Source organism: Gamsiella multidivaricata, assembly GCF_025024155.1.
Source record: "Gamsiella multidivaricata strain RSA 2152 chromosome Unknown BC939scaffold_11, whole genome shotgun sequence".
NCBI classification, from domain to species: Eukaryota; Fungi; Mortierellomycota; class Mortierellomycetes; order Mortierellales; family Mortierellaceae; genus Gamsiella; species Gamsiella multidivaricata.
Genome location: NW_026251719.1, coordinates 1 through 22,815, shown reverse-complemented (window position 1 = coordinate 22,815; position 22,815 = coordinate 1). Strand labels below are relative to the sequence as shown.

At 48.0% G+C, this 22,815-nt stretch overlaps 10 protein-coding genes across 10 annotated transcripts; 7 read left to right on the top strand and 3 right to left on the bottom strand.

The window, feature by feature from the left end:
• Positions 1-951: 951 nt before the first annotated feature.
• BC939DRAFT_500171 (asparagine synthase) lies at positions 952-3,270 on the top strand (the record flags this gene model as incomplete). Its single annotated transcript, XM_051560013.1, has 4 exons — positions 952-1,031; positions 1,241-1,329; positions 1,592-1,740; positions 1,879-3,270. 4 exons carry the CDS (start codon positions 952-954, stop codon positions 3,268-3,270), a joined length of 1,710 nt encoding a protein of 569 aa, XP_051415397.1.
• Positions 3,271-3,489: 219 nt separating this feature from the next.
• On the top strand, positions 3,490-4,688 carry BC939DRAFT_441547 (ubiquitin-conjugating enzyme/RWD-like protein). Its single transcript, XM_051554255.1, has 4 exons — positions 3,490-3,518; positions 3,628-3,762; positions 3,882-4,012; positions 4,157-4,688. The coding sequence occupies exons 1-4, from the start codon at positions 3,512-3,514 to the stop codon at positions 4,604-4,606; spliced, it is 723 nt and encodes a 240-aa protein (XP_051415396.1). The 5' UTR covers positions 3,490-3,511; the 3' UTR covers positions 4,607-4,688.
• A 438-nt stretch (positions 4,689-5,126) lies between these two features.
• BC939DRAFT_441545 (uncharacterized protein) lies at positions 5,127-6,829 on the top strand. Its single transcript, XM_051554254.1, has 4 exons — positions 5,127-5,517; positions 5,725-5,857; positions 5,970-6,561; positions 6,754-6,829. Exons 1-4 carry the CDS (start codon positions 5,290-5,292, stop codon positions 6,779-6,781), a joined length of 981 nt encoding a protein of 326 aa, XP_051415395.1. The 5' UTR covers positions 5,127-5,289; the 3' UTR covers positions 6,782-6,829.
• A 327-nt stretch (positions 6,830-7,156) lies between these two features.
• BC939DRAFT_441543 (uncharacterized protein) lies at positions 7,157-9,163 on the top strand. The gene has a single exon (XM_051554253.1). The coding sequence runs from the start codon at positions 7,193-7,195 to the stop codon at positions 8,792-8,794; it is 1,602 nt and encodes a 533-aa protein (XP_051415394.1). The 5' UTR covers positions 7,157-7,192; the 3' UTR covers positions 8,795-9,163.
• Positions 9,164-12,862: 3,699 nt separating this feature from the next.
• On the bottom strand, positions 12,863-14,510 carry BC939DRAFT_490346 (uncharacterized protein). The gene is made up of 5 exons (XM_051559446.1): positions 14,241-14,510; positions 13,988-14,033; positions 13,733-13,773; positions 13,579-13,594; positions 12,863-12,965 (listed from the first exon to the last, which is right to left on the bottom strand). The coding sequence occupies exons 1-5, from the start codon at positions 14,453-14,455 to the stop codon at positions 12,873-12,875; spliced, it is 411 nt and encodes a 136-aa protein (XP_051415393.1). The 5' UTR covers positions 14,456-14,510; the 3' UTR covers positions 12,863-12,872.
• Positions 14,511-15,443: 933 nt separating this feature from the next.
• Positions 15,444-15,775, bottom strand: BC939DRAFT_441533 (uncharacterized protein). Its single transcript, XM_051554252.1, has one exon. The coding sequence runs from the start codon at positions 15,735-15,737 to the stop codon at positions 15,552-15,554; it is 186 nt and encodes a 61-aa protein (XP_051415392.1). The 5' UTR covers positions 15,738-15,775; the 3' UTR covers positions 15,444-15,551.
• Positions 15,776-17,153: 1,378 nt separating this feature from the next.
• On the top strand, positions 17,154-18,327 carry BC939DRAFT_441530 (uncharacterized protein). Its single transcript, XM_051554251.1, has 2 exons — positions 17,154-17,518; positions 17,647-18,327. Exons 1-2 carry the CDS (start codon positions 17,437-17,439, stop codon positions 18,243-18,245), a joined length of 681 nt encoding a protein of 226 aa, XP_051415391.1. The 5' UTR covers positions 17,154-17,436; the 3' UTR covers positions 18,246-18,327.
• A 9-nt stretch (positions 18,328-18,336) lies between these two features.
• Positions 18,337-19,548, top strand: BC939DRAFT_23050 (uncharacterized protein). The gene is made up of 2 exons (XM_051550859.1): positions 18,337-18,542; positions 18,668-19,548. Exons 1-2 carry the CDS (start codon positions 18,428-18,430, stop codon positions 19,450-19,452), a joined length of 900 nt encoding a protein of 299 aa, XP_051415390.1. The 5' UTR covers positions 18,337-18,427; the 3' UTR covers positions 19,453-19,548.
• On the top strand, positions 19,549-19,990 carry BC939DRAFT_23051 (uncharacterized protein). The gene is made up of 2 exons (XM_051550860.1): positions 19,549-19,723; positions 19,855-19,990. Exons 1-2 carry the CDS (start codon positions 19,645-19,647, stop codon positions 19,941-19,943), a joined length of 168 nt encoding a protein of 55 aa, XP_051415389.1. The 5' UTR covers positions 19,549-19,644; the 3' UTR covers positions 19,944-19,990.
• Positions 19,991-20,400: 410 nt separating this feature from the next.
• BC939DRAFT_441523 (uncharacterized protein) lies at positions 20,401-21,470 on the bottom strand. The gene is made up of 2 exons (XM_051554250.1): positions 21,162-21,470; positions 20,401-20,870 (listed from the first exon to the last, which is right to left on the bottom strand). The coding sequence occupies exons 1-2, from the start codon at positions 21,320-21,322 to the stop codon at positions 20,786-20,788; spliced, it is 246 nt and encodes an 81-aa protein (XP_051415388.1). The 5' UTR covers positions 21,323-21,470; the 3' UTR covers positions 20,401-20,785.
• Positions 21,471-22,815: the final 1,345 nt, after the last annotated feature.

Below are 22,815 nucleotides of genomic sequence, written 5' to 3'. Positions count from 1 at the left end.
GTGAATGCAGGCAATGACGAAGAGACGTTGCAAATGGCGACAATGCCCCCCCCCCCCCCCCCCCCGGACCCGACCCGTGGGTACTTAACCAACTGGACTCGGTCGTGCACATGTTATTGGCTCACCATCAGACAGGTGTTGGTAGATAAGACGACGCCGATGTTCTGTTCCTTCACGGAACGGAACACAAAAAAAAATACGGCGTGTCGCTAGGCTGAGGCGTTTTTTTTTTTTAATTGCTTTTTCTGTACTCCTCGGTTTCGCGATGACTCGATCTTACTGTAGGCGGGCTGAGAAGATGCAGACAGGTGAGAGGCGGGGCAAAATTCAGGTTACAAGAGGGTTATGATCAATTGATTACTCCTTCGTCTCACAAACACTGCGAGTCATCACAGATTTGGATCCTCTTTCCCCTCCTTCCTGGCACCTTACAAGCAAGGGGGTTGAATGGACAATGGCAACCCTCTGAGAAAAAAAAATACATGGGTGTTGTGTGGATGTGGGTAGTCAGTCTATTTGCGGATTGTTGGTTTGCGGGTAGTGGTGGTCCCCAGTGAGTGCTGGAGCGACGAGGACCTTTTCCGAGTGTCCTTGGTCCAAAACGGCGATTGGCCGAACAAGGTTTTTGATCTCCCTGATCAGTCAGACACCGAAGCAAAATCATAAAATAAGGAAAAGGCGGTAGTCATCGAATTATCGGTAATGCTGCACCGCTTATCGGGATGAGGCACATGGAAGGCGATTTCTTTAAAAAGGGTCTTCCCTCTGACTCCCTTTCTTTTTCTATCTTCCACTTTTCCATTCAGCCTCTTTCTTTTACTACCCTCTCCTTCTCCTTCCCCTCCACCCGGTCGGACTCATTCGCTTCGTCTCCTTCCTTAAAACGCCTTGAATACCCCCCCGCCCATACTCTTCACCCCTCTCTTTTCGTATTTGATCTTCTAATCAGCCATGTGCGGTATTTTTGGTGCCTTTAACCTGCCTGGCGGTGCTGACAACTTCCGTCAGCGCGCCCTCATCCTCTCCAAGAAGTAAGTCGCGATTGGATAATCAAGTCATGCTTGTTCTATTTGGTGGCGTCTATAAAGGAAGCCATGGTGTACAGCAGCCGAGGAATAAATCAATTCTCGATCTGATCTGTGAAAGGGGCAAACAGAGAAAGCCGAAATTCATATCGGTGGCGTCTAAGCTGACCCTGTTTACTGACTCGTTTGGTTTGCTTTTCTGCTTGGTCTGCTAGGCTTAGACATCGTGGTCCCGACTGGGGTGGATGCGTTGTTGCCGGTAACCACATTCTTTGCCACGAGCGTCTGGCCATCGTTGGTGTTGGTGAGTCACTCGAGATTTTATTTCATTTTTTGGTCGTATGAAAAAAAAAAAAAAAAAAGGAACAGGGCCGTTAAAAACTCTGTTATCGGAGAATTTCATCGACCACATCCAAGGACGAGAGCAGCAAACTTGGCATTCGATGACTCGTTCCGTTTTCTCTACAAACCATAATGGATTCTATATTTCGACTATTCGGTATGACAAGAACAGCGGGAAGCTAAATCTAACCGATCTCTTTGTTCCGTTCCGTGATACCAAACAGACTCTGGTGCCCAGCCCTTGACCAACGACGACGAGTCCTTGATTCTCTCTGTCAACGGAGAGATCTACAACCACAAGGCCCTCCGCAAGATGTGCCCCGCTGACACACACTTCAAGACCCAGTCTGACTGCGAAGTCATTCTCCATCTCGTAAGTCTCTTTGCAGGTCCTGCTATCGACGATAGTAATCCAAAGAAACCATCTTTTGGTGACAAGATATTAATGCTGTACGCTTGCTCGCTCGCTCGCTCGCTTTTTTTTTTCTTTATATATCAAAATATTCTCCAGTATAAGCAAATTGGCGCTGATGTCGTAAAACACCTCGACGGCATGTTTTCTTGGGTCCTCCTCGACACAAAGAAGAACAGGATCTTGGCTGCTCGTGACCCCATCGGTATCACCACTTTGTATCAGGGATGGAACAGCAAATATCCCGGAGCCTTCTATTTTGCCTCTGAACTCAAGTCCTTGAACGAGGAGTGCGACCGCATTATTGCTTTCCCTCCTGGTCACATTTTCGACTCTGAAACCGGCGAGACGACACGGTATTTCGAGCCCACTTGGTGGGATGGTGAGAAGATCCCCGACTCACCTGTGGATTACCAGCTGATTCGCGAGTCATTGGAGAAGGCCGTCCGCAAGAGATTGATGTCTGAGGTCCCCTACGGTGTCTTGCTTTCCGGAGGTCTCGACTCCAGTTTGATTGCCTCGATCGCAGCAAGAGAGACTCAGAAGATGCTTGACGGAAAGACACATTTGAACCAAGATGGAGATGATGTTGATGAGAGCGCTGCTGCGTCATGGCCAAGACTTCACTCCTTCTCGATCGGTTTGGAGGGATCCCCCGATTTGGCCGCTGCTCGCGTTGCTGCCGATTACTTGAAGACCGTCCACCACGAGTACACATTTACCGTTCAGGAGGGTTTAGATGCTGTTGCCGATGTCATCTATCACTTGGAGACGTACGATGTTACCACCATCCGTGCATCTACACCCATGTATCTCCTGAGCAGGAGGATCAAGGCTATGGGCGTTAAGATGGTTTTGTCTGGAGAAGGAGCCGACGAGATCTTTGGTGGTTACCTCTACTTCCACGCTGCCCCCAGCGCTGCCGAGCTCCACACCGAGACCGTGACCCGTGTGAAGAACCTGCACTATGCCGACTGCCTGCGTGCCAACAAGTCGACGATGGCATGGGGTGTTGAGGCTCGTGTGCCCTTCCTGGACAAGGCTTTCTTGGAGGTCGCCATGAACGTCGATCCCCAAGCCAAGATGTCAATCAAGAGTGAGGGTAAGATGGAGAAGTACATTCTCCGCAAGGCCTTCGATACCTCAGATGACCCCAACGCCCAGCCCTACTTGCCCGATTCAATTCTTTGGCGCCAGAAGGAGCAGTTCTCGGACGGAGTTGGTTACAGCTGGATTGATTCGTTGAAGGACACTGCCTCGGCCAAGGTCTCTGACGAGGCCTTTGCCAAGGCTTCTGAGCGCTGGCCCAAGGATACACCCCAGACCAAGGAGGCGTATCGTTACCGCGAGCTGTTTGAGCAGTGGTTCCCTGAGGAGGCGTGCACAGAGTCCGTTGTCAGATGGATCCCAAGAGGCGACTGGGGATGCCCTGCCGATCCCTCGGGTCGTGCCCAGAAGGTGCACGATTCTGCCTATGACAAGACCGCTTAAACAGAGACCTTTTGAACGTAGAACGCGTTTGCCTCTTTATCCAACTTGCATCTAAAATAAAAACTTTACTCACTACATACCTATCATTTATGATGTGGGGGGGTCTTCTGGAGTCTTTGGACCTCAACTGCAAGTTTTCAGGACGAGTTTTCCTAAGGGTGGCTTGTTCACTGGATCTGATGGAGAAGGGTGTTTTTGGTTTGCCCCTTCTTCTTTGAATAGACACAGGACCTTGACCACAATGACAGGTACGGCGTCTTCAAGAACACAACAGGAAGGCCGCATGGACAGCGCTGGAAGCGAGTACACAAAGAACAACAGTTATTTACCGACATGTTGTCACGTAACGGAAAATAGATTACAAGGAAGAGCAAGCGAATGAGTTGGAAGCGCTCCAGTCCATCTACCCCGATGAATATGAGGAGATCTCCAGCGATCCTGGCGAGTTTACGATTCTGATTGTGCCGGACGAGCAGGACGGCGATGATACATGTAAGCGACAGCTATTTGTGGACCAATACATGGGAGAAACAAGGATCTCCATGTTTACATCCTATTAGATCGCAGGAACCTAACGTCGATATTCATTTGTGTGCAATTGAACCGCGTAGACACGCTCAAGCTGCATGTCAAATACACAGAAACATACCCCGACTCGTTGCCCGAGTTTTCACTGGATTTTGAGGAAGGAGAGCTGGAGCAGGAGGATTTCGACACCATCATGAAGAAGGTCACTGAATCTGTAAGTCGCTACACTCGTCGCCAATAGAAGGAAAGGAGGAGGATCCTGGATGTGCCTTTTTAATGAATCGGTGTACAGGAAGCAATTGTTCGTCCTGATCTTCCGACTCTAATGGGTATTCACCGCGTTTTTATTATCATATAGGCTGAGGAGGCAATAGGTATGGGCATGGTGTTCTCGATGGCTTCAACTGCCAAGGACGCGCTCACGGAAATTATCCAGGTCAACATGGCCAGGCGAGAGAAGGAGGAGCACGAACAACTACAGCGGGAAATGGAGGAGGAAGAAAGGAAAAGAGCAGGCACGAAAGTCACAGTGGAGGTGTTCATGAAGTGGAAGACGGCGTTTGATGCAGAGATGGCAGAGAAGGAGCGGATCGAGAAGGGCCTGAAGAAGGAGGACCCGAAGGCGCTGAAGCCTACAGGACGTCAGTTGTTCGAGCGCGACCACAGCTTGGCCAAGTCGGATGCTACATTCATGGAGGAGGGTGACGTGGACGTGGACATTGCTCTGTTCGAGCGTGAATTGGTGATTTCAGATGACGAGGACGAGAACGAGAACGATGTGCTCAGGAATATCCGCGCTTCGGATTAGAGGATCGCTATTTACCATCATCATCTTAATGGACCTCAACCCCAAACAGAGAAAAAAATAAAAATAGAAAGAAAAAGCCAGCTGAATGTGCAGACCTTGGAGCATCATTTACTATAGATAATCCCATGTCTACACGGACCTAATGCCTTACTCCAGACAGCAACGCATACCAAAGTGCATTTCAGGCAACAGCGGAGGATCTGTTGCATTGCCGGTGGGAATACCAGCGACGAGATATAAATGGGAAGGACAATCTCCACCTTATTACTTTTCCTTTGACATGCGGGTCTGTCTCCCCTTGCTATGCAACCCCCTGCCTCGTTTTTTCTTCTGTGAGCTCTAGTCGGCGTATTAATAATTACCTGGAATTACTAAGCTCGATACCTCTCCCACGCTACGTTCTTCTGTTTGCTGCTGTTTAACTGATAAAACGCTTTCGCTTTTCTCGTTCCCCATTCCACTCATTCCACCCGCCTCTCAATCTGATCTGATTTGATTGCTTTTTTTTTTTTTCTTTTCTGCCATCCCGAAACTTTAAACCGAACGAGCGTTCTTTTCTTTTTCGCTGTTGTGTACACTCCCAACTCTCTCTTTCTCTCTCTTTCTCTTTCTCTCCCTCACTCACACACATACATTCATCCCTCTTTTTTTTCTCTCATTCCGACCTCACACTTTCATCAACTATGACCGCCCTCACTTCCGAATTCCGCGAGTCGACTACGAACGGCAACGGCCAAGCACGTGTCAAGGTCGTGGACGGATCAAGTATCAGCAAGTCTGCATCTGTAGCAGGAACATCCGTATCGTTCGCCAACGATCACTTCTCACACTTGACGCTCTATACCGGGAACACCATGCGTACCGGCACCACAGGTCAGTTGACCACCAACCTCAAAAAGTCGAACCAGGAGGTAATGATCAATTGAATATGGATCATGAACGAAAAAAAAAATATATAATATATTAAAGCGGACGGATCAGCATACTGCATGTGTCTGTATGCTGCGGAGAGGGAAGGATGCTCTGTGCGGGCGTTGAGCAGTGTACATCTTGGATAGAATATGTGATGTATGCATGACCATACCATTTAACGCTACTCTTTGTACTTTCTCCCCTAGTTGGTTTCAGCCCTGCAGGAGACATTGCTTTACTCCCTGGAGTCTGCGCAGATCAAAGATAACACTATCACTATTACGGACGAGACTAGCGTTGAATCTCTGGAGGGCGACCGTTCCTCGTACGAAATCACAGGCATGTTCAGTTTCTGACCCGAATCAATTGTTGTATAAACTCGTCGCCGTGTTGGGCGCCATGTCAGGGATCTAACCGCGTTGAACCTGTCCTCCTGGATTTGGCATTATAGTCAAGATGTTCTATCTTCCATCGTCCACATCTTCAGGAATAGGAGCACCATTATCGGTTAAGCATTTGGACACCGCCATTTCAGAATTGGAAGCCTTGCTTGGAATCCCTGACATCAAGCTGGACCACTTCATTCTTGCGCTGCCAAACCAGACCTTTGATGAGAATGGATTGGATGAGTCCGAGGTCGAAGCGTTCACACAGGAGGTGCAAACGATTGTCTTGCCTGTCTGGAAGCGACTTTCGGAATTGCGTCAGGGCGGTCGGATCGGCCGTTTGGGCGTGACCGAGTTCTCGAAACAACAGCTCGAGATCTTGAAAAACGCTGCTCTGAGCCACGGAGCGGTCGCACCTGAGGTGAACCAGGTCAATCTTCAGGACTGCTGTGTGTTGCCCAGGGATCTGATCAGTTATGCGAAGGAACACGGCATTGAGCTGTTGACGCATGGTGATTCGACGAATATCTTGCCTCAGGAGACGTTTGCAGGATTGTTGAAGCCCTATTTGCCAAGGGCTGCGAAGGAATTAAGACCGAACTTTGTGCTCAAGTACTCGACCTTTATTACGTGCAGAGGAGTGATCACGAAGAAGGGGTAAGGGACTGGGTGCTTCATCAGTGATTGCGTGTGGACGAATGTTATTGTTGCAGGATGGCATCATTTTTTTTTCCTGAATGGAGTTATATGTAGCCTTTCAATCTCCATTGGAGAGGATCTCGGACATCTGGAAATAGGGTTATTTCTAACATTTCACTCCTTGTCTTATTCTACATTGTGCTATGATAGATATATTGTTGATGCGTCAAGCGTATAATACCAAGTAGAAACGCGAGTTCTTTGTTTTTTTTTTTTTTTTTTGAAGACCGGACATAGGAGGAGTCCATGGGTGGGAGGATGGGTCTATTTTAGAGTCCGGATAGCATATGCACCGGTATCATTTTAATAGCTATAAAGCATGAAACAACTACTCATGCCTTCGCATTGTCTTTCAGAATGTAGAGCCTTTGCGTTTTAGAACATATACCCCTGCCATGGGGTCTTCAGTGCCCAAAAAAAAAAAAAAAAAAAATCGACCCGCTTGGCGAAGCTGATTTAGGAGCACGTACAGGTACGTGCTGCGGTGGTACCTGGATTGCGTCTAATGCATCAACCATGTTACACATACAAAGCTCACACTCCACCCACCGGTCTCATCACTCATCAATTTTTCAGCAACATCTTCGACATGACCCATCCACTCGACCTGCATGAAATCAGAAGCAACATCGGCCGCTTCCTTCACAGAGGGGATCTTGTTCGTTGCAGTCTGGTCTCGCAAGACTGGTACGATTCTTTCAGTCCACTCCTCTGGCACCATATTTCTATTAACGACACCGACCAACGTCCACCTATCGACCAGCTTCAGGCACGTTCCCGACTTATCCGATCCATCGTTTACAGGGGTCGCAGGGTACCCAGTACATACTATCGCCTCAAGGATTGTACGCACTTGGAGTCTCTCAAAGTTACCCTCAGTTCAGCACCACATCACAATTGGCAGACCGCGCAACTCGAGTCCTTGATCGGGAATAATGCAAATTCACTGCAACATATTGAGCTCTTGATACGGGGTTGGATGCCACTTCGTCCACCGGTATTTCGTGCGATTGGGACCTGTCAGCGACTAAGGACGCTCATGCTGAAAGAGGTCGCACTCACCAAGGAGGGCTTCTTGGCGGTGTTGGAGGCTGCTGCAGCAGCGACGGGGCTGGTGGAGCTACAGCTCGAGGAGGTGGATTTGCCTGTAAACTGGGCGTGCGCTGACCTTGGAGGCAATGACCCGATGGAGAATGCAAGGTTGACCCGGATACAGAACCTTCGGTTGAATGGCGTGCGTGGGATGGAACCGTCGGGCCAGATTGCGTTGATGAAACTGTGTCCAGACCTGAGATCGATCTTTTGGAGGAGATACCGAAATACGGGACGGCCGGTCAAGTTCGCGGTCGAGATGTTTAATGCGCAGGTACACCAGGGAACCTGGCCACAGCTGCGGAGAATGGATTTTTTAGGCGAGGAGTTTCTTGATGTGCGGCTGGTGGAGCTATTCCAGGCGCTGCCGAGGGCGATGGAGGAGTTAATGTTGAAGAAGACGGGTTTTGGACCGTTGTCGTTTGACGCGTTGGTGATGTCGTCTTTTTACCGGACAGTCAGGAAGGTGGATCTATATGCATGCTCGGATGTGTCGAGCCCGATGATCCGACAAATGTTGGTGGATATGGAAGGACTCGAGGACTTTTCTACGGGGAAGGTGTTTGTGGGCGACCTGTTCGAGGGTTACAGCACTGGCAGTGATGGCGGTGGTGGTGACAATCCCCTGAAGGATGGTTCCACGCACAAAGTTGCTAAAGATATTGCGGTGACCCCGGCCTGGGGATGCCATCGGATCAGGTCGCTGCGGCTGTTCATCGACATGGACGGAGCTGCAGATCCCGAAACCCCAGAGTTCTACGCACGGCAACGTGCTGTGTATCGTCAACTGGCGGCGCTTAAGCTTTTGGAGACACTGGACGTGACCCGGTATGTGGCCCAGCCGCTGCCTCGGTATGCACTGCGCAAGATGGATCATCGTCTGAGTGCCGGACTGGATATCCTGGGGTCATTGAAACGAATGAAGTGTTTTCTGTTCACACCTGGACAGAAGATGGGGATGGAAGAGGTGGACTGGATGCTGGAGACATGGAAATGTTTGCGCAACACGTCGCGGACATTCACTTTGGATACGGAGTTGAACGAACAGTTGACAGAGCGGCTGGTGCAGAATCGTGTGATAACCATGTCGTTTTTATAGATAAATGAGAGAAGAAAAAAAAGTTGCATGCTTTTTATTTTGGGGGGGGTTATAGTGTACTACAAGCACCATCGACACTCCTGTTCCTCATCGCGCCCTGTCTAAATTCTTTTACCGACGAGGCATAGACGGCAGGCAGCGGCTGTGCCGACATTACGCGAGGGACCTCTACACGATCTCGTCCAGCGTGCGGCTCATTTTTAAATTGTAAAGAGACCCCTTATATATGCAGGAACTTGCGTTATATACGCAAGCAGCTTCAGGATCGGATCTGACAAGACCATGGCGGGGATCCACTGTATCGCTGCCCAGGCATGGCTTTAATAGGTGGTGCCTCCTTGAGCGCGTTCTTTGCTCCATTGACCGCGATTATAGTGTGAACGAGGACCTGTTCGATATCAACGTCTTAGCTCCATAAAAGTTTCCAGGATGCGTCCATGAACAATTAATATTCGTGGCTCCGAGCGCTATAGACTCATTCCATGAACCGAATAATGGCGAATTTTCGGGCCTACTAATTAGACACAGTACCATTGACCCTGGCACTGCGGATACGGCGATGCGGAACTAATTATTCGCGATTTAGGATGAGATGGTAGACGAGTAAAGAGTCAGTTGGCACACGTTATGGAGTTGCGATTTTTTTTTTTTTTTTTTTTTTTTTTTTGGGGGGGGGAGGGATTTATTTACGACAATACATGAGGGTATAACTTAACGCACAGATATTGATTCGTTTGAGCTTTAGCAGAAAGGCTAGGCTGTGTGTTTCATACAATGGGATGTCCCTGACTTGTGTGCCTAAATAAAGAGTCCATCGTGTAGAGAACATAAAAAAAAAGACGTATTACATGCTGCGGAGCAAACTTTGAAAACGCCCACGAAATGAACATGACCAGGATGGTTCGTTAATGTATTCATTTCAGCGTTCCTTAGCATAGCGAACCTCACTGAGAACGCTCCTCGCTGTAAAAGTAGAGCCGAGGATAGGCAATAAAATCCATGTTTTCTCGTGGCGGCGCGATAGCAAACATTTGATTTTACGTAGCTCGAAGCGCTATAGTATTAGTATCTGAGCTCGAATCTGTGCCGAGTCCGAGGGCCTTGTCAGGTCTGATTACAACGCAGGGAGAGGGAAGGGATGTAGCAAGAACTGAACCACTGGATGATTTATTTTAATGGCAGATGCCTATGCAAAGAGGGGAGAAAAGGAACAGTATCGACTTTTATCTCTTTAAATAAAACGCCTGAAAGGTGGAAACAATGGGAAAAGTAGAGACTGTGAAAAGCACGGACCAATTCCACATCCATTGTCTCCCTGTCCCCCTGCCCTTCGTGTCATTCTATAATGGCCAAGGCCGTTCGTCATGCACAGACAGCACTTTGCCTCAAGGCCGCCTGCTTGTCAAGTGCACATCCTATCGAATAAACATAAAATAACTATATATACATATGTACTGTGAGTATAAGACAGTGCTCTATACCAAATCTACAGAACAAGATTCACTGTCTTGTTCTTTTGGCGAGCTGAGAGGAAGGCGGCAGCACAGGGAGTTTCGACTCATGGGGAGGGGTCGTGGGAGGACCGAACTTCCGCTTATTCCAGATCTCGCGCCGACTGATGATGCACTTCTTCAGTTGATCCTTGGTCATGAGAAGCCGCTGCTTGAAGGTGAGCAGACTGACAAGGGTATCCAAGCACAGAAGGAATTCTGCTATATCCGTCGCGAACCTGTCCTCGTCAGAAACCTGCACCCTGGTCATGTATCCCGCAGGTTTGTTAGCGACGTGAAAATTGATTGCAGGACTTATTGGTACCGAATCATCAAAGTTTGACTCGATCAGCAGTTTTTGCACGCGATCCAATGCTCCGCTGGGAAGGTCCTGAGCGTCTACGTCAACCATCATGGAAGGGCACCTGCTGAATTTCTCGTGGCCCTCCTCCAGTGCGTCCTCTGTAGATTTTGAATATGCAAGGAAAGAGGCCACGGTCTAGTTCTCGACGGATGCAGTCGTGAAAAATCCGTGTACTCGTAATGCACCCAACGTTGCCACATTATCCTTTCCACCATTGCTTGTTCTGCTGCTGCTCTCAGCCATGGCAACGATTGTAAAAATGTAGTGATGAGATCTTGGGTTGCTGGTAGTATAGTCGCGACTGTACGTAGAAAATGTTGGAGCTCAAAAAATTTTGAACTAGAGGTTATATTGACAAACGGCGAACATTGGTTTGTAGAAGGAAGGGTAATGCGCACTTTAATGATCTAAACTTCGATTCAGCGGTTGTACTTGAAAATGAATAGGCGTTTCTAATCAAAAAGTCTCATGTCGCGACTAGATGTCCAGCACTAAGTAGAGAGTTGAGCTGAGTACGAATTTTTGCTTTCCCCAGCATGTGCTGGCTTGCAAAAGGGGCATAACCCTTTAAGAAGCAGCACAAACCTGTTGGCGAACCAGCACGGACCTCTTGGCAAAGGGCACTAACCGCTTGCAAAAAGCAGCATAGGCACAATCAGCGCACATGCTGGTTCATATTGCTTCATCGACTCCACTATTCCTCTCATCTTTCCATTGTAAAGTATTGCACTGCAATTTAACCATCAGTTTTGTCGTCTTCGTCCTCGTTGACCATTAAGTGTTTGTCCATGGGCCTTTCATTAGTGCAGTCCTCGTCATGGTAATCATCGTCGACATCGTCGACATCGTCGTCAAAGGGAAATCGTTGTCATATTCGTTCTGACTGGCCATTGCAAAATACGTGTGAGGTGGAGAATTGCATGTGTTGAGTGGAAAAAGGTGGCACGAAGAGTTTATTGAGAATGGACAAAAGACAAGAAGACTCTGCGATGTGCTATGCTGCTTTTTACAAGCAGTTAGTGCCCTTTGCCAAGAGGTCCGTGCTGCTTCAACAACAGGTTTGTGCTGGTTCACCAAACGGTTTGCCAACAGGTTTGTGCTGCTTCTCAAAAGGGGGTTGTGCCTGTTTTTCCTCCAGCACAGATCCAAAACGCTCCTTAATCAATTTCGTGAAAGAAAAAGAATGCCTTCACGCGTCCTTCTGTGTCTCTCATTCCTGTCAATTCGCTTCTGCGAGCGCGCAACACCATTTCGTGGAGAAATCAGTCTTGGGCCGATGGATCGACTGATCGAGTCGTTCTGGGTACCCTTCGGGGTTGGAAGTCGAGACTGAGGAGGGTGTGTCTGTCAGGGCTGATGTTCCTTTCGATGAGGTAGGATGAGTGTTCACTTTCTGCGCCTCGTAGATGAAGCAGCTTCCAGCCTATGCATGGTGTCCTTACAGTATGCAGGCCTCCTTTTAGGGTGGAAGTAGAGGCTGTGGAGCGCTCATACTCGCTCATCATTACACTTAATCAAAATGGGGTTAGTGTTGGAGACACTGTGCTTGCAATGCGACCCAACATCCTGGATACGCGTCCAGAGATGCTTGAAGGCGTTGCACTCTTTGTCGACAAAAGAGAGGCGTTTTTCTCGCTTTACTTGCTTTATGTCTTGCAGTTGGCAAGCATAAACTAATCCATATTGACCTTAATTAGGTCCAATAGGTATTTTCGATAAGACAGCACAATGTCCTTCGCCCAATCATTATTGATGACGGCCGCGGGATATTGCACTGAACCAGCCGTTACCACTGGATGCCAAGCTATAGGTTCTTTTGGACCATGCATAGTACTCGTTCGGCGGATAATGTAGATCTTTGAATAAATAATTCTATACCCCTCCACCCATTGTTTTGCTGCTATTCTTTTAATTAGTGATTCTCACCGGTGAATGGTTAACCGTGGTGAACAACTTTTTTTATACTATATCACTGAGTTTCACCGGATTTCACTGGATTTCACTGGATTTCACTGGATTTCACTGGATTTCACTGGATTTCACTGGATTTCACTGGATTTCACTGATTCTTTGTTTACTGGTGAAAAAATATTCACCGGTGAGAATCACTGCTTTTAATCGAAGCTACAAGGACTCGTAGGCCGCCATTTTTCGGTGGATACGAAAAGCCCGACAAAGCAACCAATATGGCTTTTCATGCATCTTTATGCGTTTGTCGGTTTCTTTACGGCTTGTCGTCCATCTTTCCATATTTGAGTCCGCTTCCTTCGGTGGGACCATTGAGTGTAGTCATTGTTTGTGGTGAAGCCGTGTAAACCTGTATGGGGTTAGATAGACGCGTAAACCCGTTTCGACCGAAACAAAGAAGTATAGACAGAGTATGGTATGGTTTTGTTGCGGCAGCGGCCAAACAACTGGCACGGTTATTGTTATTATCTATTGCCAATTGGTGGGAGGCATATTCAGACAATGGTTCCACACTGACAATTGCACCCCTTCTATGCATCCCTTAGATTCTTCTAGCCGTGATCAGCTCTATATTTTCTTCACGACTACAATACCTCCGAGGACATGTATTTTATTGCAGCTTGCAATCGAGAGAAACAAGAGAGAGCTATGCATAAAATACGTTCATTTTTAAGCAGACGCGCTTTTTCGCACTAGCGTGAAGACGATGGGGCCTGCAGGCCCAAGATCGTGAGCGTGCTAGGAATGAGACCTTTAGAACACTTTGAGTGACATATTGAGCGTTCGAGTCTTTACTGAATGCTGCCTAAAAGGCCAGCAGCATCAATGGTTCGGGTCCTGCTGGCAAAAGATACTCTTATTTTTCAACATAACATCTCTTATCACCTAGCATGTTTACATCACATACACTGATGACATTGGTGATTCGCGCAATATGCACCTGTAGGTGTTTTCTTTCTTACGATGCACGTTTTTGATCTGTGTTGTGGATGGCATCATTACGCGATAGCAGTTTTGTTTTCGAGCAGAACAATCCGTTTTTTTTTTTGTTTTGTTTTTTTTCTTATACAGTAGATAATTTTCTCCGCATCCTGCATTTGTGCCTGGTCAACTTACTGTGAAAGTCGCATAAGATCTTCAGCCATAAGACCCCCGGTCTAGATGCCAACCTTCCATAAGACGTGCACTGCAAACAACCCGATTTTCCCAGCGGTATCGGCGGGCCTTCAATTTAAGAGAAAAAAAAACAAACAAAAACAAATATGCATGGACAACGGACGATATATGTAGCACAATCATCGCTGACAAAGATCAAAAAAGTCTCAAAATGTTTGCGAACGGGGGGAGGAGGGGGAAGGAAAGTCTTCTTACAGCAAGCAACACCTGCACACCAAACATTGGGTGTAAGGCGCTAGCCCTAATAATAATAGTATGTAGATGGTTTTATTGGATTCTTTTTTTTTTATACATGCTAGATTGTGGGGTTAGCTCCTGATTAGAAGCATCCTCAATAGCTCGACACCCTTTTCGACTCCAAATATACATTCCCGATCTTGCTTAGGAAGAGGACTGGGCCCGGTTTGATATCCAATGCGTGGACGATAAAGGAACGGCAACACTTTACTGACAGCAGCACTTGGGGGCAATGAACCAGTAAGCACCACCGCAGAGGTTGTAGCAGGCCATGTAGGTAGGGCGCTCAGTGCAGAAGGCATAGCCGGGAGGAACATCTCCGGCAGCAACCGCCTCAGGAGCAACAGCGGGAGCGGCAGGGATAGCAGAGACGTTGGACATGACGGCCAAGACGGCGACGGCGACGGCGACGCGGATAGAAACCATGGTTGATGTGTGCTTGGGATGATGTGTGTGGAGGAGTAAATATGAGGGAGACGAGAGGGCAAAGAGGAAAAAAGAAAGTATTTATACGCGTCGAGGAGATGGAGCCATAGACCATAGAGCGTACACTCTCCCTGTTACCCAGACCAATGGTTTGTTTTGAAAGCGATCTTGAATCGCGCATGATCTGGCCACTGAGGAGGAGATAAAAGGTGTAGACTAATCATTAGACGCTGCCTTTTTCATTGTAGTGTAGCTCGTAGGAACATTATAGATATTACGGCGCGTTCCAATTGGTGTACTGCTTAGCCTGCGTGTTCCAAGAAAGAATACTCTGCGGTATTTGGTTCTTTCTTTGTTCGCGTATGCACGCCATGCCTTGGTACGACATATTTTTTTTTTGTTCTCTGCTCTCTTCCTAGACTATGGTGGACCAGTTAAACCGATTATCGTTTGTTTAGTGCATGCGTGCCTTTCCCGCGGGGATGGTAAAAAGGATGCCGATTCGTCTTCAGGCGCTCTGGTCTATTGTAACACAGCTCAACAGCTGATCAGAGGTTACTGTGTGTTGTTCAGTTAAAACTCATGGGTGCATGGATGCATGGATGGATGTTCAAGGTCTAGGCTACAACTACCACCTGGCATTAAAAAGCACTTTGTACCAAAAAAAAAAAAAATAGGATGTAGCTTTGTAAAGCGCTCGAGCAATTTCTGGATTACTGTCAACTTCTATGTTCATTGGTATGACGACGAATGACGACTCGAAGGAGTGCAAATTGTAAGCATGGACACAGCATTTTTCTTATATTCAGCCAAATTGCTTTCCTGAAAAAAAAAAAAAAAAAATCCAACCGTAGGATGTATGCGGTCTCACATTTCATTTACAAACCGCACCAGTCTTCAATAGTTGCACTCGTTTTCCCCCGAAGGAAGTAAGCCGATGGGGAGCATTTAACTTATCAGGCCATGTCTGCTCCTTTGCGTTCCCTCAGTGCGGTGAAAAATAAATGCCACATGCACTCTCTACTCTAGGTCTTCAATCACGCCACATCCTAGATCAACGAACGCTTGTGGGCCGTTATATTTGCTATACCTTTCTTTACACCTTGCTGTCATCCAAAAAAAAGAGGAGGTGACAGCAGAGAAATGATATCCTAAAGTGCTGAAGAAAAAGATGGATAGTTGGCCCTGGTATACTGAATCCGCACACTACTGAATTGGGTCTTGGAGTGCGAGCAGTAGATCGACCCATTTTGTAAGCGCTTGCAGGACCGCTATATACCATGGAGTGGATAGTACGATTGGCGCAGCTAGGCTCACGGACCGCACTCTCCGTGATGTTATGGAAGCGACAATTGCGTAAACATGGCTTCCACTTCAAAGCAATACTCGCTGTTTAACTTATTTTCTAATAGACGAGGCGCCATACTTGATACCATTGCCCACTGATCAGGACAGAGTAGCTTCCAGCCTGACCGTTCGTTCGCTGGGACAAGAGGGAACTGTTTGGGTCGCCAATCCCTGCTTCAGGGCCATTTGATCTCACTTCAGCCCTTTCAATAACGTCAGAACTCGAGACGCGTGGGTAGAACGCGCGCACAATGGTAAGGAAAAAGGGAAATTGACCTTCATCGACCCGTATGACCCTACTTTCTTCCATGAACATGTCCATAATCTGAGAAGCACCACCAGTCAACTGGTCCTGGGCATGTTTCCCATGCTCGGGGAAGGGGTCGCGACTTTAGCAAGTGGACGAAAAGAGTTCGGGCGTGTCCACAGACATCAGGACTAGTATAGTGCCAGCATTGGGTGGATGGAGATGGTTAAACAGTACAGGAGCTGTAAAAAGGACGTTTCAAAGTGTCTAGAAGTGCCACCATATCAATACTCTTGAATGCATTCATGCATTCCCGTGTGCTCACTGAAAATGCTTGCCGACTATGTTGTTTTTCATATCAACTTTAAACACCTTGGAAAAATATCAAAGACCTGAAAAGACAGTATGGGTTTGCTGCAGGGATGAAAGATGCTCTAACCTGGATAGACTGTGCTCGTTCTGGGACTGGGTCTCAGACTCATCAGGTTGGATTTGTATGCTGTCAGGCTATTTTTCTGTTTAGTGGCGTTTCTATTCACTGTCGGCGCACGTTTGGGCTTCCAGATCTTTCGTGTGCTTCGGTCCTTTGGTCACACAGCAAGTCATGGTATCCGAGAAACCTGTCGAGTTTCCTTCAGAGTTGATTCTACCTGTCAGACCGACCTCAGGCGAGGGTATCATACAAGATCGAGCCAGTACGCTGCACGTTCTATCGACTCGAGTCGTTCATCTTTGAACCTACAGCCGTCTTGTAATTGTTCATCCCCTTCCAAAGAGAGTATCAAAAGCAGGTAGAGTAATGCGCTTGGAATCATGATGTTGTGCGTGTCAATTAAGATTGGTGGGAATAGAGGAATGTCTGCTGCTTATGAGAAAATGCGCAGGCGGCGGAAAAGATGCCTCTGTCGGCGATAAAAGTCCTCAGCAGGGCGCAGCTACTTCGACCTATGAAACTATGACAATACATTTAGGCATTGCAGGCACTAATGTTGATAATGCATAATTTGGAACTGCAGCTGTGGAGCACGGGAATGGATGACATGATAGGACAATGCGCGAGTGAATCAATTGTTCAATTTGCCCTGCAGCATCCCCATCGGCCATTGACCATTGTTGTCCGCGGCTTCAGATGACACCAGGGGTGTGTTGTTTAAATATCGCTAGACGGACCATCGATTGTCTTTGACATTCTAGTTATCTTTTTTTTTTTGCACCTTTATTCGCCATCAAAGGAGCGCAGCCAGGGTCAAATGAAAGTGCTGAGAGCCGTGATGCGATCTTTTTGGGTTCTTACTCTCGTCTCGTCTCATTTCTGTGAACCCCCCCTTTGGCCCTTTTCCGCCTCACCACAACCTCCTCTCCACTCATTCCTTCACTTGAACACACCATGATGTCGTCCGACAACCCATCACGCAACAAGATCCTCGTTGTCGGCAGAAGAGGCGTCGGCAAACTTTCGCTCGTCCAGTGTATGTCCTTGCAGCAGCAGTCGTTAGCGGTTTCTGGCTAGAGAAATATATATAGAAAAAAAGAAAAAAAAAAGTGATGCAAAGCGCCATTCTCTTCAAATGCTGATTCATTTCATGCCCATCCTTAGCGATCTTGGGGTCAAGATTCGTGCCCACCACTTCCGTCTCAAAGTCCCGTCCTTCGTCTCCATTGATCCTGCCTGCGATTCCTGTCCCGACGATCGAGGAAACGATTGTCGAGGAGCACGGTGCGCTCAGTCAGGGCTTTTCGGCGCATACGCCACCAAATCATGCGGATGACCAGTCGGACCCAATGTCAACTTCTATGCCGTCCTCATTATCGTCCATGTCTTTGTCATCTTCGTCCCAAAACACACAGGAGGGATCCTCTCAGGAACAACAGCGACCTCAGAAACAGCAGCAGCAGCAGCAGGACTCGCAGGACTCGCAAAACAGCACCCCTGAGTCGAGTTTTCCTGCAGGGTCACAATTCACACAAGGTCGACCCAAGTTGGACCATTCTGGAGTGACAATCCCATGGACGATCGACACAAAATATTATTCTGTTCAGGTGGATTTCTGGATCGACGAAACCGAGGCACAGGGGAGGGCTGAGGTCGAGAGACTGATTGTATCAGGAGAGCTGGACGAGATGGGCGCTGTGATTGAGGCGGTCATCTTTTGCTTTTCGAAGAACGAGGTTGGTACAAAACTGGACTTTGGATGATTTTGTTTTTGGTCTGTCGATCCCTCTACTGACTATGTCGCGATTTTTTTTTTTTTTTTTTATTCATTGGACACACATAGCCGTCCACGTTCCACGATATTAAGCCGTGGCTTACCTTCGTAGAAAGATTCGAGCCCTCAATCACGTTATGCGTGGCGACGGGTGCACCGAGGACCCAGGAGATGATGCAGGAGAGCCATGTCAACAATGAAATAATTGGAGACTACGACGACTGGTGCCTGGGCAATGGGTTCGAATATATTGACCTCCAGGATCAGCCAAGCGATTTGACTCAAGGTAATATGAAATGCTCTTTTTTTTTTTTTTTGCTTTTTATTCTGCAGTGTGTATTAACTCTGTTTATTTATACCCGGGTTTCTTTGCGATTTGCTCCTTTACCCCAAAATAAAAACGCCTACTAGATGAGCATGTTGGTCTGGACAGGATCATGGAGGCATTGGCAGCGCACATGTGGGATGGCTTAAAGAGGAAGAGCAACAAGAAGCGGGATCAGCATGAGAGAAGTATGATGATGTCGTTTCATGATGATGACATGGATTTGACTTACGATTCATCCTGCAGAGATAATGGTCCGAGGAGGAGTCTCGCAGGGTTTGACCCAGCCAACCTGAGCAAATTGCACGAAGGGATGCTGGATCATGAGGACGATGGTGACGATGATGAGGACGATGTGGATGATGACCGTGCATTCTACGATGCGTTGGCAGAGCTAAATTTGCACAACCGATCAAAATCGCCAACAGCGCCAGGGCATGGACCAGGGATATTAACCCAGACAATGGGAGCATTTTCTGAATCCCAGCAGGACAAGAAGAGCAGTGCTAGTACACACGGGTTCGATGACGATTTCGATCTAGATGAGCAGGAGATCAAAGCGCTGGAAAACGATGATATGGAGTTCTGGTCAAGTCAAGAGTCATCGCGGTCCGTTGACGTTGACCGGACTTTGGAGAGGCAATTTAAGAAGTTTTTGGGGCATTCCCTGGATGATTCAGTGACGACGTCGTCCGAGGCCGGAGGCAAGGAGTCATCAGGAGAACTTGACGATTTTTCGTTTGAGCTGAACGCGAACGGTGACGACGAGTTTGAGTTTGGCGACTATGTGGTATCGGCGGCGGGGCCTGGAGGAGAGGAGTTGCGGGACTTTGCGGACCTTAACCTTGATGGTAAGGTGTTGGTTCCCTGAGAAAAGAATCTGCAGTTGCTGCATGCGGATCTTCAGGATCTGCATTGTTTACGTGGATCGCTGTTGTTTTTTGTTTACGTATTGAAATGCTGTGTACATATTTAACACGTTTTTCTATTTTCATTTCCTTTTACAACCATAACAACAACAACAGAAGGCATATCAACACCGAACCAAGAGTCCATTAAATCGATGCATCAGGCCCTGTTTGCCAGCATTGATGAGGACGAGGGGATGGCGCAGACTATTGCGACGCTGCAGGGACTGCGAGGTACGTACATACAATCATTATTAGCGCAGCACGAAGATATGACAAATCCGCAGAGACGATGACACAAGGCGCGCAGCGGAAGAATTAACCGAAAACGAGCCGTTTTTTTCTCTCCGTGCATGTTGCTCAAGTAGAACAAGGCAAGTCGATGTCGGAGCATGACAGGCGGGAGTTAGCGGCACGAGTTGCACTCTCGTTTGGAATGCAGATGGGCGAGTGACAGCAGGTACGGGTCCTCCTCTGACAATAAAGATCACGCACTCATTCGAATACAGACCACCTCTGCCCCATATCCTTAAGTGACTATGGCTGTGTTATGAAGTTCGTTCTGGATCAATTATTCTGCCATGCAGTGGGTCAATTGATGGGGGCAGCAATGCCATGCCTTGCATTTCCCCCCTCTTCCCCCCTATCGCCATGCGGACCCTCTTGTTATCCTGCCATGCCATGGCCTGCGTTTTGCATATGTTTCCTGCGAAGGCGATGAGGGTGTATGAGGGTGTATGCATTTCTGCCGGAGAGGCGAGGGAGGGCCCGGAACATCTCAAGAAGAAAAGGGAAAAAGTGCCTCATTCTATCTTTCTTAGGCGAAATGATTTTCCGCAGGTGGGACTAAAATGTGTGTGTTGGAATCTTTTTTATTTTTTTAAGCGGTGTGGTGCACAAAAAGGCTGAATGCTGAATTGCTCAGAAGGTCTAATGATAAGAATTAATGGGTGACCACAAAGTTGGCAGCGTGTTTGTGTGCCTGTGACCCTGCCTTTGCTCAACATTCGCCCTCGCTCCTTTCCATGCGCACATTTGCCCTGTTGACTCCTGTAGTCATTGCTCCCCCCCTCTCCCTCTCGTGGGGGTGCTGCCATGTACGTGTATTGTGTAGCATACACCGAGTCTCGCGGTAATACAAATTACATGTTGTCTAGACTGATCTGATCGACAATGATGCAAGTCCACCCTCTGCCCCTGACCTGCACCTTTGATCACTCCAAGGCACGAAGACAACACAAAAAAGAAAAGAATTACACCACCTGGACTAACCTAGACACCTGCGCTGCACGTAGTCTAATCTACACAGCTGATTCCATTGAACCCTCGTATGTAAGGAAGCGACCGGCTTTGGTGAACTAGACACGATTTGGAGGGAAATCTAAAATGCCGTGTGTGTGTGTGTGTCAGTCACTTCGTGGATCCAGAAAATTCCTCGGGGGAAACAAGAAGTTGTCTTTCATATATCATATATCCAAAGCGAATCTGCGTTTGCGTGGTCAGGATTACAATGATGACTCTTTGTTGCGTTTGCGCTGTTTCATATCCGTGTTACTGCTTGGCAAGCTGAGGGCAGGGTTCTGCTTGCCGCTCAATGGCAGAGTGTATTGAGTGCGATCGGGAGAAATGGTGTGTGGGTGTGTGTGTGTAGTAGTAATAGTAGTAGTCATACCGGTAATTCGACCGAACAGCATGCTTTGAGGATGTTGGACAATTTAGCGTTCTGCCTTTTTGACAGAAAAGAAAACCCAGAAATAAAATAAATAAGCGTGCGATCTGGTACGAGTGGGGCGCTACGTAGACTCTGCTGGTCTTGCTTCGGAGGTTTCCCATGGAGTCCCCAGCTTATTGTGATGCCTGGAGATGATGATGATGCCCACAGATCAAAAGTGTACCCCAGATTGACTACATGCTGAGGAAACGCCGTTCTGTAGATTGCATAGAATGAATGGGGTCTGCAGTAGATGGGGGATTTGGAAGGATGTCATAGGTACAGATCTCGCCTCGCCGGCTTCTTCCCCACCTCTCGCGAGACCTTGCTGACGAATATCGCCACGATGATTCGCCAGGAGCATTTTGGATTGGCGGGATGCGATTGGCAGGCCGAGAAACCCGGCCAGTCGATTGAAGGCGTGTTTGCGTAGACAATGGGGACAATTGTCGATGCCCAATATGAATATGAATGCGGCGAATGAATTGATTTTAGAGTGCTGATAATGTGTCTACATAGACTAGACTGCAGTCAGTAGTCAGTAGTCAGTAGTCAGTAGCCAGTAGTCTAAGTAGTCTACGCGGCAGCGGCAGACGGAGCTGGAGGATAAACCAGGCGGGCCTTTTTAGCCGCAAGTGCAGCCGCTTTATCTTTGGAGGGCGAGCCCTGATCGCTCTTTACCTCTCTTGGTTCTTCTCTTCTCTCTTCTCTTCTTCTCTCTCCTCTCTCTCCTCTCTTCCACTCTTTCACTCCTACACTGTTTTCATTCTCACACGCTCACCGTACTGCTTCATACTCAACCCAGTCCGCTGTTCATCCACTACTCCCCCCACTCCTCGGTCGATACAGCTCCTCTAGTTGTAGCAGCAACACAGCAACACAGCAACAACAGCACACTACAACACAACACAACACACAACAGCATACTTCGCAGCACACAGCACACAGCACCGCAGCCTGACATCACGCATGTGGATCAGATTCATATATCCAGCACCACCATCCACAGCAAACCCCTCTGCGGCGCTTTAGTCTCGTCTTCGCTCTTTAGTCTGTCTGTGCTCCATTCGCCCTCAGTCGTCCCTGGATCGGCAGCAGCCCCATAGATCCATCGATCCATTTCAATTGCTCCCTATTTTTATACATCTCGAAATATTCGCTCTCTTGGTCGTCTGTCTGCTCTGTGCACCCCCGCCACGCACCATACCCCCCAAAGCCCAAAGCCGATCATTTCTCATCTCTCATTTCTCGACAGGTCCCTCCTTTCTAGTTTCTTGTTTCTTGTCTGACAGAGGCTCCTCCCACATACCGTCCACACGCGCCATTTTCCAGGAATAGCCCCCATCGCACACCTTTCTGGAGCCCACTTTCATATAATTATTCCCTCGTCTCTGCATATCCCTACCCATCCACCTACTTCTCTTCCTTTAATCTCTTTAATCTTTTCGTTCAGCCCCATCGTAATCACTCCTCTCCACTCTTGAACACCTCTCTCGCCTGTACATATCATCCTCTTCTTTCACAAACCATGTCGCCCTCAACTTCCTTGCAGATCAGCTCTTCGCCCGCAAAGAGAACCATCGCCCTCTCACCCCTCGTCCCCCTCGTCCCCTCA